The sequence below is a fragment of the Cotesia typhae genome, unplaced genomic scaffold, assembly GCF_013202065.1.
Source record: "Cotesia typhae breed Kobodo isofemale line unplaced genomic scaffold, CoteBio_Ctyphae scaffold_45, whole genome shotgun sequence".
NCBI lineage: Eukaryota > Metazoa > Arthropoda > Insecta > Hymenoptera > Braconidae > Cotesia > Cotesia typhae.
The window spans coordinates 94,934-113,954 of NW_027423777.1; the positions used below are offsets into that span (position 1 = coordinate 94,934).

General features: G+C 34.0%; 1 protein-coding gene and 1 long non-coding RNA gene across 4 annotated transcripts; one reads left to right on the forward strand and one right to left on the reverse strand.

The window, feature by feature from the left end:
* Positions 1-2,097: 2,097 nt before the first annotated feature.
* On the reverse strand, positions 2,098-8,697 carry LOC141536884 (uncharacterized). Of its 3 annotated transcripts, XM_074257664.1 has the most exons (9): positions 8,000-8,545; positions 7,270-7,890; positions 7,065-7,192; positions 6,764-6,971; positions 4,237-5,082; positions 4,008-4,160; positions 3,629-3,934; positions 3,148-3,339; positions 2,098-3,061 (listed from the first exon to the last, which is right to left on the reverse strand). In XM_074257664.1, exons 1-9 carry the CDS (start codon positions 8,096-8,098, stop codon positions 2,663-2,665), a joined length of 2,952 nt encoding a protein of 983 aa, XP_074113765.1. In that variant the 5' UTR covers positions 8,099-8,545; the 3' UTR covers positions 2,098-2,662. The 3 variants fall into 3 exon arrangements, with proteins under 3 accessions (XP_074113765.1, XP_074113766.1, XP_074113767.1); XM_074257665.1 differs by lacking the exon at positions 2,098-3,061 and having other exon boundaries at positions 3,282-3,550; positions 8,000-8,697; XM_074257666.1 differs by lacking the exon at positions 2,098-3,061 and having other exon boundaries at positions 3,282-3,705; positions 3,789-3,934; positions 8,000-8,696.
* A 2,875-nt stretch (positions 8,698-11,572) lies between these two features.
* On the forward strand, positions 11,573-12,308 carry LOC141536893 (uncharacterized). The gene is made up of 3 exons (XR_012480817.1): positions 11,573-11,762; positions 11,871-12,145; positions 12,239-12,308. It is a non-coding gene; the product is annotated as an uncharacterized LOC141536893 (long non-coding RNA).
* Positions 12,309-19,021: the final 6,713 nt, after the last annotated feature.

The window sequence follows — 19,021 nt, forward strand, 5'->3', positions numbered from 1 at the left end:
TATGTACTTCGTTTTATATGAAGTACGCTCTCAGCAAGCTGCTTATATAGGCAGAAAGTACTGCGTAGTTACCCCCACTCCTCTACCTCGAAACCGGTTTGATGACGTCATCTACTGTGCAGTAAGAAAATTCTAGAACAGAATGAGTCATCTACTGTGCAGTTAGAAAATTCTAGAACAGAATGAGTCATCTGGTTCGTGGAAATTTCCCCCACCCCTTTCACAAAACAAGTCTAAACCTGTCTGATGACGTCATCTACTACGCAGTTAGAAATAGAACAAAGAAAACTATGCAGTTACGCGACCTTGAACAGGTTCAAACCTATCTGATGACGTCATCTACTACGCAGGAGAACAAAGAAAACTGCGTATGACCTTGAACAGGCTTAAACCTAAGGTTGACAAAAACCTCACCAGATGGTGTATCTTCTTGCATGTACTCGTCATACATGCAGTTTGAATATATAAACCTTTTCAGATTATGAACAATAAAATGCACCTGTGATCTAAGCAACTATAGTTGATGGTTAGATCACAGGTGCATTTTTTAACAAAATGGTGAATTCACAATTCAAAATGGCGGATAACAGCCACCAGATGGCGGAAATCAGATTCAAAATGGTGGATAGCAGCCATCAGATGGTAGATAGCAACCACCAGATGTCGGATAGCAGCACCAGATGGCGGATTCAAATGACGGATTCACAATTCAAAATGGTAGATAAATTTTAAAAATGGCGGGAAAATGGCGGACAGTAAGATGGCGGCGGAATTCACCACCAGCGCCACCTGCAAAATCTCGACCATATCCTCAAACTGTCGGTAAAACAGGTCGCCCATACCCACATATGATACTCGCCACGAACATACAGTCGGTTATGCAGATCCCTTAGTATGGACACGAACCCACAAATCTGTTTTACCGATAGAGTCAGACCCCCTGTTTACCTACTATATATATATATATATATATATATATATATATATATATATATATATATATATATATATATATATATATATATATATATATATATATATATATATATATATATATATATATATATATATATATATATATATATATATTAATAAATAAATTGCTAGATAAAGAAAGAAAATATAAATAAATATTTTGTAATTTATAATAACAACAATTACTATTATATTATTATTATAATGATAAACAAAATTAAAATTGATAATTTCATGTATTATGAGTCTGGTTTGGTTTATAGTGATATATTTGACTACAAGGTGGAGCCATGCAGTCGCTTTTGATACTACTGCATATAATATGTGGACTCTAATTTATGTAAAAATAAATCACTTGCGCTGCCTAGTGGAAATAACACTAAACAATGATTTCATTTTTACGCTGTAGTTTTCTCATCTTTAGATGGATTTCTATACATTATAAATTTTCATAGTCTCTGGCGGTCTCGATTCTCCATATTATGGAGGGTAGAGATAAGGAGAACCGTCTCTGTGTATGTAAAGTGTCCGTCTGAATGCTATAAATTAGGGCGGCGCCACAGTAGCAGCTTAGTAAATTTTAAAGGAAGCGCCAAAAGTTATTAGAGTAGGATAGAAAAATGAACAAGGAAAGAAAAACTTCCGCTTTGTTATGGCGCACTTTTTAAAATACGCATAAAATAGGAAACAATATATAATTTTTTTTTTCCCCTCCGGGTGTAAAGCGTCAACTTTAGCCCCGCTGCGCTAAACAAAGTTTCCGCTTTACACCTTCGTCAGGGAAAAAAATAGTATACACTCCTCGGGAAGTAAATAAGAAAGCCTCAGATCACATGTTTGTTGACCTCGGCTTCGCCTCGGCCAACAATTACATGTGATCTGAGACATTTCTTACTTTACTTCCCTCGGTGTGTAATATACTATTTTTACGTATCATAATTCAACGTTTAATTAGTAAATACTAAAAAAATAAATATATAAGTAAAATGAAAAAATTTCATGTTTACAATTAGAGAACAAAGTTCATGAAAACAAGAATGAAAAAAAAAATAACTTAACTTAAGTGTCAGTTTTTAGATTAAAAATTTTTCTTGACTAAATCATAAAAATCATAAAAAAATAGACATTTAAAAATATTTTTATTGGCTTAAAAAAATAATTAAACTTTTAAAATTCGCAAATTTAAATGTATCTGCGAAATCAGTCATAAAACGAGATTTACACACAATAAACGTATATCAATTTAAAACAATGAAATATATGAATTAACATGAACATTATTAATAATAAATAAAATATGAAAATTTTTTAAAATCACGAGTCATTCATTTAAGACAGTAATTTGGCATTTTTTCGATTCATCTTTGTTTTAGTTTTGGCTGCATCATAGCGCTTATTTTCTGATTTAGCCAAAAAATGAGCGCGCATAACAATATAAATGTCAATAACTTTTTTAGTTAATTTATTTTTATGTTCAATACATCCAACTCTCAATAAATCTTTTTTTTTTAGTTCTTCAGATATTTCAGAAATAGTTTCAACATTAGGAAGACCTTTACTGACAGCTCGTAAAACACACTCTTCTAACTGCTTTGTGAGATTAAATAATTGATCGCTTGCAAAACGTAATCCATCGTATAAATTCATCTTACAAATAACATCATTTCGCTGTAATTCTTTACCAGCATCAGCACATCTCTATAGCTTTCATACAATCCTTACATGTTACAGTCTTTTTCAACTTGCGAACTAAGTAACCAGCAATGTATGACTGGACGGCCTCACTGGTTTTGGCCTCGTTATAATCATGGTCCTCGTCTATTGAAGAGCCTTCATCTGATGGCCCAGGACCTTCCAACATATCATCAATAGTTCGAAGCCATTCATCTTTGCCTCCTTCTTCCGGAGAAGTTAAAACTTCCTTAGATTTAATTAGACTTTTTAGAACTTCTGTCCCTGAAACATTACATCCTTTTGGTGGACGTATTAGAGAGAAGGTAGATGCTAAGCGGTAAACTTGGGCAAACATTTTAGGATCGGGGTGATCATTTCCTCCACATGAATATCTCATGACTGAAAAAAATCTCTGAAATTAAAGACAAATGAATATTAATTAAAAAATAGAACGAATCGTATGATTTGTGGTTATGTAATGTCTTCATGTATAACTACCTCCAAAGGATCTTGAGATAATGTTGCTGTCATCAAATATTTATAATCACATGCATTTTTGAGCATATCCAAAATTTCGAGCGTTGCCCGTAAGGTTACTTTTAATCCCAATAAAGTACTTCTTGAAACTGGTATTTTTTTCCCAAGCTCTTTTTCCCAATCTTCAAGAAATTGTAGGAATTCAAGAATTGCCTGAAATATGTAAATGTAAAATAAGTACAAAACTTCAAAATAATTCAATAAATCATTGATAAAAAAATAAATATATTATAAAAGCAAAGAAACATTGTGCCGATAAATGATTTTTTCAGCTTATGCATACACCAGAAAGCCACGTAACATAAACCACAAATGCAAGCACAACAAAAGAAAATGTCAGAAATCATTTTAAAATATTCTCAACCTACAATATTTTAAATTCTATTAGTTTTACAAAACTACTTGTAATATGACACATAAACGAACGTTTGGCATTGAGTACCTGACAATTTTTGCAGGGTACCAATTGCTGTGATTGTAGAGCCAAAGCTTCCTCGAGTGCTTTGATTCCAATTAAACCTACAAATTTTAAATTTCGAATGATTATGTATTGTTCTATAACTATTCTTACCTGCTTTTTTTTGCAATCATCTTTTGCATACAAAGCATCTCTTGGTATACGTGATGACATCGCTTCGATTAAATTGAAAACTAGGTGAATAAATTTTTGGGTTGCAGTTGAATCTTTTAATTTCTCGCACGTTGGTTGAAAATGAGCCATCGCAACGGCAACTCTATGATCGAATACCTATAATTATGACAAATACAATATAATAATCGTTAGATATAATTAATAGATATAAATGTTGAGATATACATACTTGAGTAGCAAGAGGAACATTCATTGCTTGAAAGCCTTTTGGTTTCAAATGCGCTGGTGTCAACTTGTAAGCAATTTTCATATTTGGCTGGCGATAGTTTTCTTCTTCTAGAACAGCTTCCCAGTGTAGTTTTTTCACAGTTCCATAAGGGGTCTGAAAAGGTTATAATTATAATAATAACTATTACATAGATCAATTCACCAAGATAAATATAATTTGTCTATTTAACCTTGAACTCATGTAGTTTATCATCTAAGGTAGATGTTCGGAAGCATTTAATTAAATGGTGAAAATCTGAAATCATCCATAAACGGCGCGAGCTGTCGCAGGGATGTTCACAGCTAATTTTAGATTCGTCTATACCGAATATTTTCCATACCCCTCGATTCCATGATGCGCCATCCATAACGACAGCATCGATATTGATTCCGCTATTTTCCATTAGCACAATGCATTCCAAGATAAGCTTGTGTAATGGTTGGCTTTTGCAAGCATTCTTTGAGAGAAAGCAACCTAATGCTTGGACCCATCGACCTCTGAAAGGTACAAATTTAAAGACCAAAGCATGATCTGCCGTTGTATTTTTTAAATCATCCGGAGTGTGGTTTCCCAGGTCAACAAAACCACAAAATTTCATAGATTGACTATCAAAAAAAACGTCTTCACTGAGTTTCATCTCATCGACCAAAAGAACTCCTCGTCTTTCCCCTTTTTCCATTATTTCACACCTTTCTTTTAATCCAGAAAAAGTAGCAGGTTGAAACCCGTAGGCAGAACAACTAATTTTTCTTATGAATTTATTTAATGTATCAATAGATGGAAGAGGTAAAATATTCCTCTGACGTAAAAATTGATACGTATTCCTGCTTTTTAAACGAATCAATATACACTCGTATATCCACTCTAACGTATATCGTCGACCTTTGGCATTTCGTTTCTTCGCGGCTTCAAAGCACGAATTTACCGCATTCTGAAATTCTGTAGGTAATTCGTTAATCGCTTTTTGTACTAATGCTTCTGACTTCTTAGCACACTTGGACTTGGCCATAAATATTTTATCTTTCAGTTGAATTTTCTGTAAATAAATTATAAAAATGTTAACAATTTCATACGTCATCAAGGAAAGAATAATAAAATAAAATTTGTTGTATTACGGAATTCATGACATAGTTGAGGCTTTATAATTGATTAACCTTGATGGTAGTGCAAAGGTAACCATTCTTCGAGGTTTTAATATTATATAAGTAATATTAACGTTCTATTATAATTAAAATGAATAATAGTTATTGCTAATTAACAGTAATATATCAGCGGCTTGTTAGAACGAAAATATATGATAACTCCATCAATTAAAGTGAACAAAAATCTCGAAGTTTTACATATTAGTCTTCACACAAAATTTTTAAGATTAGAAGTTATTATTACAAAAACAATTAATATATTAAATGAAAATGTTCGAAACTATTTATTTACTTCGAAATTTCTGTAAAGTATGTCATTCAAATGCCGCTGAAAAAAACTACGCTATAAATTATTATTAATATTAGTTAACCTATGGTATAATTAAAATCAAGATTATAAACCTATTAATTATCATATCTAATTTTTATTTTTGGACACATAATGTACACAAGTTAACGAAAAAAAATTTTTTTATTTTTTTATTAATGTGCGACTTATAAAGTATAAAACTCTAATTAATTTTCTTGTAATTTGAATGAAAGAATACAAATTTTATGTACATATCTTTCATTATGCTAGAATTAATGTACAATTACTATTTCATGTACAACTTTTATGTACAAATCTTAACTATTTTAGAAGCAATATTAATGGTAGATTAAAATGTAAAAACCGATTCAAATTATTGAAAAATATTGTAGATACAAATACTATTCATGATTCTCATTGAAAAATACTGTGAATTACTTTTGAATTTTTCTGAGTATTATTCATGTTCAGTAACTCTTCAATGAGTCATCGATTAAATTAATAATATTGTTGCATACGATTCGCTAAAACATTAGTATAAACGTTATTCGTTTGGGTATTTCTCCTCACAAGAACCAATTTCTGATTAACTATATAGCCGTTGAAACAGTACAAATACGATGGTTTTCCTGTTAAAAAACAAATAATATGGTTACATTTTTAAACTAAAATTGCAAAGAATCTTGGAAATAGTTTATACTACACTAGTCGCCAAAATTTGAAGGGCCTTCAAAACATCTGCATTTCAATATTGCAATACGAGCTTCAAAACATTTCGTTCTGTAATGTCATTGAACACTTTATTCATAGATAATTTAATTTTCGAAAAAAATAACACATAATGAATTGCAAGTTGTGAAAGCTTGATAATTATTTAAATTTCCTTCAATGTCAGTGACGAAGTGTATTTGTATGTGTATCCGTAGCTAATGAAGCCTAGCTAAAGGCAGACATGTGATAAAAATTTAATATGTATAGCACAGAAGCATATCGACTAAGTCTAATACTTTTGATTTTCTTACTTTATATTATATTATAGTTATCATTTTATTTAAGCACTCCTTTGCTAGACTCTATTACCCTTTGGTATGATACATTGTGAAATTTTCATAGCATTATAATGTCTTAAATTTAACATATACTGCGAACTTATTAACGTATAATGAGAAACAATTTTAATTGTTAAATTAATCATCGGGATTAATCGTTAGAATGACATGCTGCTTCAATTTAAAAAAAATAATATTGTAGTTTATAAAACTTACCGTTAATTTTAGACGTTTACATTGTTTAACAAGATTTGAAGCACGTCTCTTGGTAGCAGTAGTTCTCTTCAAATTAATAAAAGTAGATTTACTTTTATGGTTCTGTAACCGATTTCGTAAAATTCGACAGGATTTACACCTTGGATTTGGTTGATTTCTTATATAAGCATCATCACCAACAATACTACCTTTACAAATTTTCGAATATCTGAAAATTGATGTTATTATTAATATTATATCGATGTAAAACCGTCAATTAGTAGCTCATACATTTGATTATGTAAAAATGAATCAATCTTACCTGTTACTATCAATTTGAGTGCCAACGCATAGTGGCCATCGTTCTACGGATTTTAAGTAATCGTAAATATTACTATATGAATCAATTTTGTCGTTTAGAATCAATTCTTCATTATTACGAAAAATAACCTGCAATTGGATAGTAATTAATAATTGTCGCCAAAAAAAAAATATATATATTTACTCGTACATTAATTAATACTTACAGTAATTGATTTATCCTCATTTAAACGTAAGCGGTTTGTGATCCGCTCAGTTGTTGGATCCATTCGCATAAATTCAGGTCCATTTGGTTTATCTCCGTACATCCAAAACGGTGGTAGTGCTATAAATTTATTAAGATTATCCCTAAAATTCTCTGATTGTGTACTTGCTTCGGTTTCCTGGTGATTCTTTAAATCATAGTGTGCTTGTTGACTTAACAGTGGTTCATCCAAATCTTTTTCAGTTTGTACATTATCATCCATAAAGTTATTAGAAACTTCCTGATTTACTAATACTTTCTGTTGTTCTACATTGTTTTCTTGTACTTGATACTGCTGTTCGTCTTCAGAGTGATTGCAATGGAAATTTGGTTGTTGCTGTTCATGTACGGTACTCGCCAGGAGTTCATATGCTGGTATGGGAATGAATTGATGTTCGGTAGTTGGTAAAGCTTCATTTCTAACTATTTTTTTCCCTGTAGGAAAAATCTTGACTTCTCCTTTTATGAAAAACTTTTCATACGTTTTTATGTGCTCTTCTTTAAAATGAAGATGACAAACAAAATCAGAAGCTTTCAATTCAATGCCCAATGAAATTTTCCAATTTTGTAATCTCACCGGTGTCTGTGAATTTATATAAACAAAAATGTAAATGTGTTGGCTAAATAAAAAAATTTTAAAAATAAAGAATCGTTAATAAAGAAAATATTTAATGAAAAATTATTTTACATACGTTTACTTGAAAATATGACACTGACTGAGGCGAATTATTTTTTGTACTTTGTAATTTACGCCCACTTGGACAACTTTTCACCACACAAACTTTGCCCATTATTGTTCTATTGTTTTTCAAAATTGTTATTACAATAAACCCTGAAAATTATTTAACGTTCACAAAAATTAAATCACTCTTTAAAATTGCTCACAGCGGTTATTTCAGGTTATATTTACTAAAATATTTGAGACTACGTAAATAGTTGAGGTGTTTAATACTCTACTGTAACTAACTACTCTAGTCACGGAAAATATTAAATTTTATAACTCGGCTCACTTCAATTCGTCTACGATTGCTACATTCACACCTACTCTGAATATGCACGAGCGCCATTCTGGACGATTGTTAAACTGTTATTTCAAGCTTACAGCTGGACACTTTTTCAGTTTGTCCCCCATACAAGACAGTTCTCCTTATCTCTACCCTCCATACTCCATATAAAAATTTCTTCAGATCTCAAAATCGTCGCGCGCTATAGTTAGTGCTAGTAAATTAACATTATAGACAGAGACAGAACGATAAATTCAACTGTGCTACGAGAAAACTCATTAGGTAGTCTGTCGCCCCGTCTCCTCACGGATGAACGGAACTTGGCGCCAGATTCTACCGAATCTGAGGATGATGTGAATCTATAAACATAACAATGTATGAAATCATATATTATATAATTATACATATTTACATTACATAAATTCAAGCGAAATCGTTTTTTCTCGGGTTGAAATTCGTCCGAAAAAATTTGGGGTACTCAATGACGCGCGCCAAGTACAATAAAAAAATTTTTTCTTAATTTTTAAATTTTCAACAAATTTTTTTCAATTTTTTCAACATTATGACGGTTTCGTGGTATTTTTTTGTATTTAACTTTTTTTTGTATAGAATTAAAATTATTGTAACGAGTCTTATTTTTTTGCAAAGTGCACATGTTATTGAGATGAGTTCTATGAACGTGGACTTGGCGCAATTTTTAACAGTGAAACTGTTTTTGTTCGGATTTCATATCTTTTTGTTAAGTGTAATTTTTTGCTCGCCTCTTAATACATTCTTAATTTTAAAACTGAACTTTTCCCGCGCAAAATTATAAATATGTAAATAAATTAATTAATGCAGGTAAAGCTATTATCATATAAAAGGTTATTTGTTCGTTAATTTTGAAAATCAAATTCTCACAAAAAAATTAAAATTCTGTTTCTCTCATAGTAGCTAGTAGCATTAAAAAACTTGACGTGACTGACCCGTGTAAACTCTTCGGTTTCAATCAATTAACTAGCTTATCAATGGGGATTTTAAATTTTTTATGTATATATAGTTAAAGTTTAACATTTTTTTGAATTAAAAAAGTTGTTAATCTAGATTTAATGCTCTACTACACATTAACTTAACAATAACAATAATTATTTTGGTAATGAGATAAACAATGATAATGATACTTTTAACATCAATTTATCATTACCGATATAATAAATTTCATTTTTATAATGATTATTATTGTTATTGTTACAATGACATTATTGTTAATAAAGGGGACAATGCATCATAAGCATAATTGTAATACCTATGGCCTAAAAATTACAATTATTTGAAATCCGCTCGATTGAATAACAATGCCACCTACAGGCAACGACTACAAAGTCGTAGAATGTGTACACTATCCAATGAGAATTGCCTAAATCTTGAACTGCTGGCCTGAAGGAAGAAAGTAAAACTCAAACAATCTTTAGCCTGTTCTGTATTTAGTCTAGTTAATAAATGAAATTCAATAGAAAGAATAGGTTTGAAAACCATCCACATATGAAGTTGTTTGATAGTTTGTTCTAGAAATTTTGTATTTATAAAGTATTTTAACATTCTTAATTTCAAAATTAAATTTTTTCCGCGCAAAATTGAAAATTCATAAATGAATAAATTAATGCAGGCAAAGCTATTCTAATATGATAGGTTGTTTATTCATTAATTTTGATAATCAAATCCTAATAAAAAAATTGAAATTCTGTTTCTCTCATAGTAGCTAGTAGCATTAAAAGACTTAACGTGACTGATCCGCATAAACTCCGCCGTTAAAAGCGATTAACTATCTTATTAATAGGGATTTTATATTTTTATTTATATACAGTAAAAATTTTTACATTTTTTTTAATTAAAAAAGTTGTTGATTTGGCTTTAATACTCTAATACACATTAATTTAATAATAACAATAATTCATTCAGTAATAATAATGATAATGATATTTTTAACCTCAATTTGGTATTACCGATGTTATGTCCAAGGGCGTTTTTAGAGCGGTAGCGTAAACGGTGGAGGTTTGGACTAACAATTTAAAGAATACACAACGGAGGTTTTAATTCCGTTGTTTTAATTATTTATGTGGGACGTTTTCGAAGTACGAATTTACCACGCCTTCGTTTGAGACTGTTCACGGATTTATTGAGAGTAGATGTACTTACTGTTACGGGAACTTTATTGATGGTCAGATCCGTGATTTTAGGGCAGCTGTTAGTGCCTGTTCCTTGATTGGGCCCTTTGGTTGGTTCTCGCAGCGGATGGAGTAGGGTGGATTTGGGCTGCTTATATTTCGGGCTTCTTACTTTATGAAATGACTTGTTGGAAACTGATTTCACTTTAATTGAGATTTATTTTTATAAACATTAAAACTTACACTTTCACAATTTGAATTTTTTTAAAGAATTTAATTTAATGAATTTTAGTAATTTAAATGAGCTAACGTCCTCCAGTCCCCCGTAGGGTAAAGTGCGCAAATTTAGCTTTTAGAGATACTTTATTTAAACTTACTGCCCGGATTCTCGCCTAAGTGCAGAGCAAATTAGAATTCTGAGATTCCGGTTCTCTAGATATTTAGAACTAATAGCTAATACGTGGCCTGCTGGTTGAACCGAATCTGAACTCGTCTTAAGTGCAGCGCAAATTAAGATGAGTGACTTTTACAAGGCACGGGTCCGTCAATTAAACGCGGAAGTCGAATTAATTGCTCAAAGACCAATACGTGGCCTGCCAGTTGAACCAAGTCTGAACTCGTCCTAAGTGCAGAGCAAATTAAGATGAGTGACTTTTACAAGGCACGGGTCCGTCAACTAAACGCGGAAGTCGAATTACTTGATCAAAGACAAGGCGTTGGCTGTTGATCGCCTTTTTAAATACTCGCGGTGCTGAGATTGCAGAAGTCCCCGCTAGTCAACCAGCAGTCGCGTAGCTTATATTTTATTGTGGCTTTCGCGCATGGAGAAGTCTTCCATCTGCGCGGGTGATTTAAATTTAAAGAAAAATTTTGGGGTGGACATAACATTCCCCGGAAAAGCGAGAAGCTAGTATAGTTTTTCGGTTTTCCTATGGCCACCTTCCCCATAAGCGAGAGCCACTTACAAATTTTGATTTAACTTAATATAATTTGATATAATGAAAAGAGTAACAGTAGGAGTCATCTAGTGCTTGTAATTAAGTTTTATTCATATTTTAATTTTGCAATGCATTGCATTGTACGTGTTTTGCTGACAAATGAAAAAATTTTTTTTTTTTTTTTTTTTTTTTTTTTTGCTTGCTTCTCGAGTTCGCGTAGTCGGGTTGAGTGTTAGTGTACTTCAAACCGTGGGCTGTTGTAAGGATATTCTCCTCAAAAAAAAATATAAAAATATGTATATTTGTGAGGTGAATTTTGAAGGCTATGGTACCTGGTACCAGATGGTTCTAATGATGTATGGGGAGAGGGTAAGTAAAGCATTATTTTAAAATTGATAACGAAAATTTGTATATAGAAAAATAAAAATTATTTAATATTTTTTTTTTTTATAAAAAAAATTTTTTTTTTTTTTTCAGGATTTGAGAAGGGCGATTCGTCTCTTAGCGGGGTTGGCTCGTCCTATCCATCCGAGAGAGGCCTTATTTTCGGCTTCATGCCTGGTGACCCTGTTTGGCTCTCTGCCTCCCGAGGTCGTGGATGCAGTTGTCTTCTTCGCGTTACAGGACCTAGCGATGGTAGCTGAGGTTCAGGACTTTGAAGAAGTGCTTGCCCCCAACCACGAGGACATCGATCGGTTAAGGATCGCCTTGATCGAGACGGTCTTTAATGGTTTGGTCGCCATGGGATAGAGGTATGTTGCGTGATGCTTCATAGTTATTATTTAGAAAAAAACTTTAGGATTTAATTGTTTTTCCCCCTTTTTTTTTTTTTTTTTTTTTTGCAGGCCAGGCGTGTCGGGTGACATCGCTTCCGCCGAGAGCTGGACGCCTTCTCTTTTATTTTTATGTGAAAACTTATGTAAAAGAAATATAAAAATTCTTTTTTTTTTTTGAAAAATAAAGATTATTTCTTTTTATTTCGTATTGTTTTCTCATTTTTGTTTCCTGTACTTTCTCCTTTTTTTTTTTTCAAAATTAATCCAATTTAAAAAAAAAGGTAAGTAGAGTTTAACGGTATTTTAATAATTGATTAATAAAATAGTTAACTATAGTAATTTAGTTAGATAATTTAGGTTTAAGTAGTGAGGAAAATTTCTTAAAGGTTTAGTTTAGAAGAGTGTGAGAGAGAGAGAAGTGTATTCGTAATTATATGTGTATACGTGTATTATATGTATACCCATGCGGTAACGCGGTTGTGGGCGTGGCTTGCCGAGAGGCGGTTGCGATGAAGCGGGCGTCGATAAGCTACTCCGCTGGACTTAATAGCTCGTTACGTTTAACGCTAGATGCCTCTTCTAGTTCTCTTTTCCTATTTTATTTTTGATTATTAAATACTAAACTTTTAAGTTAATCGTTTTGAATTATAAAAAGAAAAATTTTTGAAGAAATTTTGTATGAGTGACGTTAGCTCTGAAATAGAATTTTCATATAAAACGAAGTAAGAATTTTGTATATGGAAATTGTTGGGTGTATATATTTAATAGTTAAATATTTAATAGTTTGACATAATAATAGATAATAATATGACTAAACATGATAATTGGTTACATATAGGTGATATGAATTTTAAATAGTGTATAATTGGGTTCTTAATATAAGTTTTATATGGATTTAATATTGAATGTAATTAACTAATTGAATAATTGGATAGTATATAGAAAAATAAAATTCTTAATGTATGATATAGTGATAGTAAAATGAAAAAGGAAAATTTTATGTTAAATTTATATTATATATAAAGAAAAGCGAGAAAAAAATTTTCAATTGAGGTTTTGCGCTGTTTCCACTCGTCCCCTCAAGGCCGGAGGTAAATTTATCTTCGGTCTTGTGAGTTTTATGGTCGCAAAAAATTTTGTAAAATAAGAAAAAAATTTTGTAGATTAAGAGAAAATTTGTTTTACATTTTACTATCTCTTTCTCTTAGAAATATTGATGTGAAAACCGTTGACTCGTTTTTGGCTATTTTAAAATTTCATAAGGCAAAATGTCATTGGAAGATTTTTATTATTAATGGTTTACTTTATCAATTTTCGGTTTTCCCCAAAATGAGCCATCGGTTTTATGATTAACAATTCTTTAATGTTGATCTTATTTTCCACGATGTTGATGTTCGGTTTGTCTAGATCGGTGATTTGTAGTCTTTTAGTCGGAATGTTTTCGACTTCTTTGGTTTCTCGTTGTTCTCGGGCGCTTCTTCAGTCGTTGTTTGCTTACTCGGTGAGCTTTCTTCTTCGTTGGTTTCAGATTTCTCTGGGAGTGATTCATTGACTTTCGACGGTGATGTCGTTTTTTCTTTTGTTGTTTTCACTTCTATAACGACTGGCTTTTCGATTATTTTGTTGTTCTGTCGTGTTTTTAGTAGGCATCGACGAATGAGCTTTTGTATTGCGAACCCGCTTATAATGATCGATAATATTCCGATTGTTGATACCGATCCGATGGTTATTTTCTTATTTATTTCTTCATTTTGGTGATCTAGTGCTATTAATGACATTTTTTCTTCATTTTCTTCTAGCCCTTGACCCCAAGGTTCGAATTTGTCGATGATTGTAGCTGGGTTTGAAAGTTTTGTTAGTTGATTGGGATTTTCGCTGTTAAATATGATACTCGAGTTTAACGTTTCGAGAGATAGATTGAAACTTGGTGCGATAATTTCTATGTTTGTTGATTCTCTAGCTGTTCCTCGGACTTTATATTGGTTGCAGTTTGCTTGGCATCCTTGTTGTAGGTGTATTAGTCCGATTCCGTTGATTATGGTGTTTCCGTTAGTTAGTTCTGGGCATTTCCACTGGATGTTTTCTTCTTTACACGTTGAGTATGCCCACGTGTTTTTCTCGTTCATTTTTATCCAAGTTAGTTTATATTTTTCGATTATTCTTACGTTGCACTCTCTGAGATTTTCTGTTTTTGGATTTATGAGTAACTCCATTTCACAATCTACTTCTTTTTCTAGTTTCGTTATTTTTGTTGGAATGTCGGTTGGGCAGGCCATGTCTGGTCCAATGGGTTTGCAGTTGTCCACGTAATCTTGTTCAGCGAGGAAATATTCTTCGAATGCAGGTTCCGTCATTAGATATTTTGACGTAGGCTGAATTGTCAATGTTGATAATTGATCTCCGATTTTCTCGGCCTTGGGAAGTGATTTTAGTTCATATGATAACCACGGCGTCTGGTCGAAGAGTGGTACGGTTATTATTATCAGGAAGTGGCCGTTCGATTTTCCTGTTTCTACTTTCGACACCTTCGCTAGCGTGCTGATGTCCATGTGGTCCAGGGGTTGTGGCGGATTTAAGGTCGGATGTTTTTGATCATGTCCGCGGTGGCTTGGTTTAGTTGTTTAGCTGACACCGTTAGGTAGGTCAGTTTTCCCCATTTTGCTTCCTCTATGGATTTTTCTGCATTATTAAGAGTTCTTAGGTGGTTAGTCATTCGGTGAATATTTTCATTGCCGATCATTGAGAACAGTTGAATTCTTTGCATGTCAGTTATTTGTTTATTCGTTGTTTGTTGCAGAGATGCTGAACTTTTTGCTAATTCTTTGATTCGGTTGGTTATATTTATTTCGTGTTTGAGGATTTCGTTGATTTCGCTCTTAATAATGTGGGTGTTATTTTGAGATAGGTGTACGAGTTCCTTGTTGTCTTGATATAACTTGTCTAGTTCGTTGGAGATATGTTCTTTGTCGCTGTAGTCCATGGTTCCGAATAGTTTTCGCGCAATCGAGCCTACGAAGCCGAACCACGGTGCTCTTTTGGTGCGATTCTGTGGATGTAGTTTTTCGAGTTGAGGATCTTCGAGGAATTGCCTTAGTCGGTGTTTTGCTTGTTCGATTTCAGCATATATTTCCCGGTGTGTATTTGTTCTTAGGTACGACACACAGGATGAATGATTGAATTTTTGAGCGCATATCCCATAAGCTTCCCATATATTTTGATTTAAGTAGGGATAGAGAGTTACTAGTTTTTCGATGTTTATTGAGCTGATGATTTGCCATTCTTTCCTGATGAGGTGGACTCTTTTGAATGAATCGTATAGTAGGCCCGGATTCGCCTACATTGGTTTTATTTTCACTTCGTCTGCTCCCCATGCCAGGTATCCGATTCCCAGGAGGAGAAGTGGTTCAAGGATCATATTAGAGTTTTTCGTAGATTTCTGCGTCTAGATATGTGTATATTTACTGAAACAAACAATCTAAGTTCTTTTTAGTCGAAATTGTTCGGGTGGATTAATTTCCGTTTTCCGTTTTCTTTTTCTATTCTTAAATTTCCCATTTCGTTTATTTCGATTATTTTGAATGGGCCAGTATAGTAATGATCTAATTTATTTTTTCTAGGTTCTTTTAACGTATACACGAAGTCTCCTACGTTAAATTTTGCGGGGTGTATATGTTTGTCAAATCGGATTTTTGACTCGTGTTTAGCTTTCGTTAGGTTTTCCGCAGATATTCGTTGAATTTCGGAGATTCGGTTAATCAGGTCGGCTAGATAATCGTTATATGATTCGATTTTACTGAAGTCGGGAAATTGAGTTGGACTATGCGCTTTTCTTCCGTACAAAATTTCATATGGTGTGAATTTCGTAGCCGTATGTACAGTGGTATTATAGTTAAGCATAGCCATTGGGATGTATCGATCCCAGTTACTGAATTTATCTACGTAAGCCCGGAGGTAGTCGACTAAAGGCTGGTGAGATCTCTCCAAGGCTCCGTTAGATTGGGGATAGTAAGAGGAAGTTGTTATTCTTTGGATTTTCAGTGCTTTGGCTAATTGTTGTATTAATTTGCTCGTGAATGAGGTGCCCTTATCTGATAGAATTACGCGAGGGCACCCATAAAGGGCAATATAATGATTTAATAAGGCGTCTGCGACAGTTATTGCTCTGATATCTGGGAGAGGAACTGCTGCAGCGCTTTGGAGAAATTGTCTTGGATCGTTAGGATGTGTAAGTTACCGTCAGGGGTCATAGGTAGGGGTCCTACCGTGTCTATACTAATTTTTTCGAAAGGTTCAAAGGGTGTATCTGTGATGGACATAGGTTGTTTGGTCTTTATTCGCGTGAGTTTATTTTTCTGACAGGTTTCGCAAGCTCGGATATAATTATAGATATTGTCTTTCATTCCTGGCCAGTAATATCTTTCACGAATGCGCCAATAAGTTTTTACTACGCCTTTGTGGCCCCCTATTAAACTGTTATGATTTTCTTCAATTATTTTTGTTCGTAGGGATTCGTCTGGTACCTCGACATTCCCTTCGCACAAAGTAATTGTTAGTGGGCAGTCTCTTAATTCTTGTAGTAAATAAGCTTGGATGTTAAGGTCATCGAACTCATCTCCTTGTTTTGCACAGCGGAGTGAATGAATGTCATGTTTGTGCATCGACTGTCGAAGGTTTCTCAATCCTTCGATCAGGTCGATTGGGTCTAGTTTTTCGAAATGTTTTGTCTTAATAAATACCGTGAAGATTTTACAACGACCTAATTTGGTGACAAATACATCCCCTTTTGTAGGTTTTGAGGCATGAAGGTCTTCGGCATTTATAAATTTTAAGTCATGGAGCAGCTTCGCTACAGGTTTTATTATTTCGCAGTCGGCCGCTAAGAAATGTAATAAATGGTCTCGGGCATAAGTGAGCCCATCTCGGCTGATTGCAAATTTTATTTTTATCTCGGGACCTTTTTCAGGTATACTTTCGTCTGAACTAGAGGGTGAAGATATTTTTGGTCGATTACATCGTTCGGCAAAGATATTTTCAGCTTCTTCGAAAGTTGGAGGGTCGAAAGCGATGAAGGGTGGTCCAAATCGGTGTGTCCCTACATCATCCCCCACTGTTTTATTCCCGCATGTTGTTAACTTATTTAGGGTTTTATCAGATCCGTGGGATTTTTCCGAGTTATTATTATCTGGTGGATTGGTTGATTTAATCCCTTGTAGTAAATTATTTATTTGTTCTACCCGTTCTGGTTCGATAGGGGTGTTACTCGTGTTGCACGGTTCAAGTTCGATTATTTCCTGTATTCCCTTGCCGCGTTCGTCTACGATTTGGCGGCTTGCGTGGTCATAATGGATACCCATGGCCGCTAGTTCATCAGGGATGAGGACTCTTCCGAAGATCGGAGTTCGGGGTTCTGGACCGTCTCTTAAATATCCAGTGAATCGGGATTTAATTAGGTTTTGTGGTGTTAGTGAGTTTTTATTCATTTGTTTTTCCTTTTTATCGTGAATGTTGATGACGTTTCTGATGTTAGCAATTTCTGCTGAGGTTGCAGGTTCCGGCTCTACGATGACGGGGTGTTCCGTTTCGCTGAGAATTTCATTTTCGCTTCTTTCCGTATCTTCTGGGCTGATATCGCTGCTTGATTCTGCTTCGAGGTCATTGCTGTTGTCTCTAAGAAACTCGTCGACATTAATTTCAGTTGCAGTATCATCTACGGAATCTTCTTCGCTTCGCCAGAGTGGAGGCATTTTACTTAGCGATTGGCGGATATTTTTCGCAGTATCGGGGTTAGTTCTCTTCATTTTTGTTAATTCTTGGGGGGTATAGTTAAATATTGCTTCTTCTAGGAGCCTTTTCTCTAGAGCTTTTTCTTTGTAAGCGTTTTCCGGTGGGGGTCGTTTTTTTATGATTTCGTCGAACATTTTTATTAGCTCGATGGTTTTTCGTCTTTGTTTTGGTGGGATGACGTCTTCTCTATTCTTTTCTACTTCTTCGTCCCTCTCTGCTTCGTCGTCCCCCTCTTGTCCTATATCCGGTTTTCTGCGACTTGGGATCATCTATAGTTAACTCAAGGTTGCTATTTTCGAAATAATTTATTTTGGGAGGGACTCGTGTTTTTCCCATTTCCCTTTTCCTAAGACGAGAAGCGATTGTTTATCTGACTTCGGGGGCGCTGCTGATTCTTGGTCTGTTTTTCGATCCGAGAGGACGACCAGGGCGCTTGACCCATTGAATCGCTTCTTCATCCGAGAGTATTTTACGAGAGTTTTTTATGGTAGTATTCTCCATGATGGGCAGTGCCAAATATTCGTTTTCGGTGGTATTGTTATTTTCGTTTTCTAAGGGCTCGGGGCGACCTTCGGGGTTGTATGAGAGTCCTTCTGCATATTGTTCGGTGATTTTGTGCCGAACTATGACAGTAAATTTGTATTCGCTTAATCTGGACCGCCATTTAGCTTGCCTTTCGGTGACAGTCGTGCTGTCCCTTAGCCAGGTGACACAAGGGCTGCTCGTTATTAAAGTAAAGTGTTTTTGGAGATATGGTCGAAATTGTTGGATGGCATAAACTACTGCAAGGCATTGTTTTTCGATGTCAGTGTATCGGGTTTCGGTGTCGTGAAAGACACGTGAAACACATGACACTATTTTCTCTCCGTCTCCTTTTAAGTCATCGTCCCCTTCTGTCGTCTGCTGACTGAGGATTCCGGATATTCCTGAGTCTGACGCGCTGACAGCGAGGATGAAGGATTTGTTAAAATCTGGGTATTTGAGGAATGAATCTACGCAGAGGGCATTTTTGATATCATCGAATGCCTTTTGTGCTTCCTCGTTCCATATGAAGGGCTTCGTTTTTCG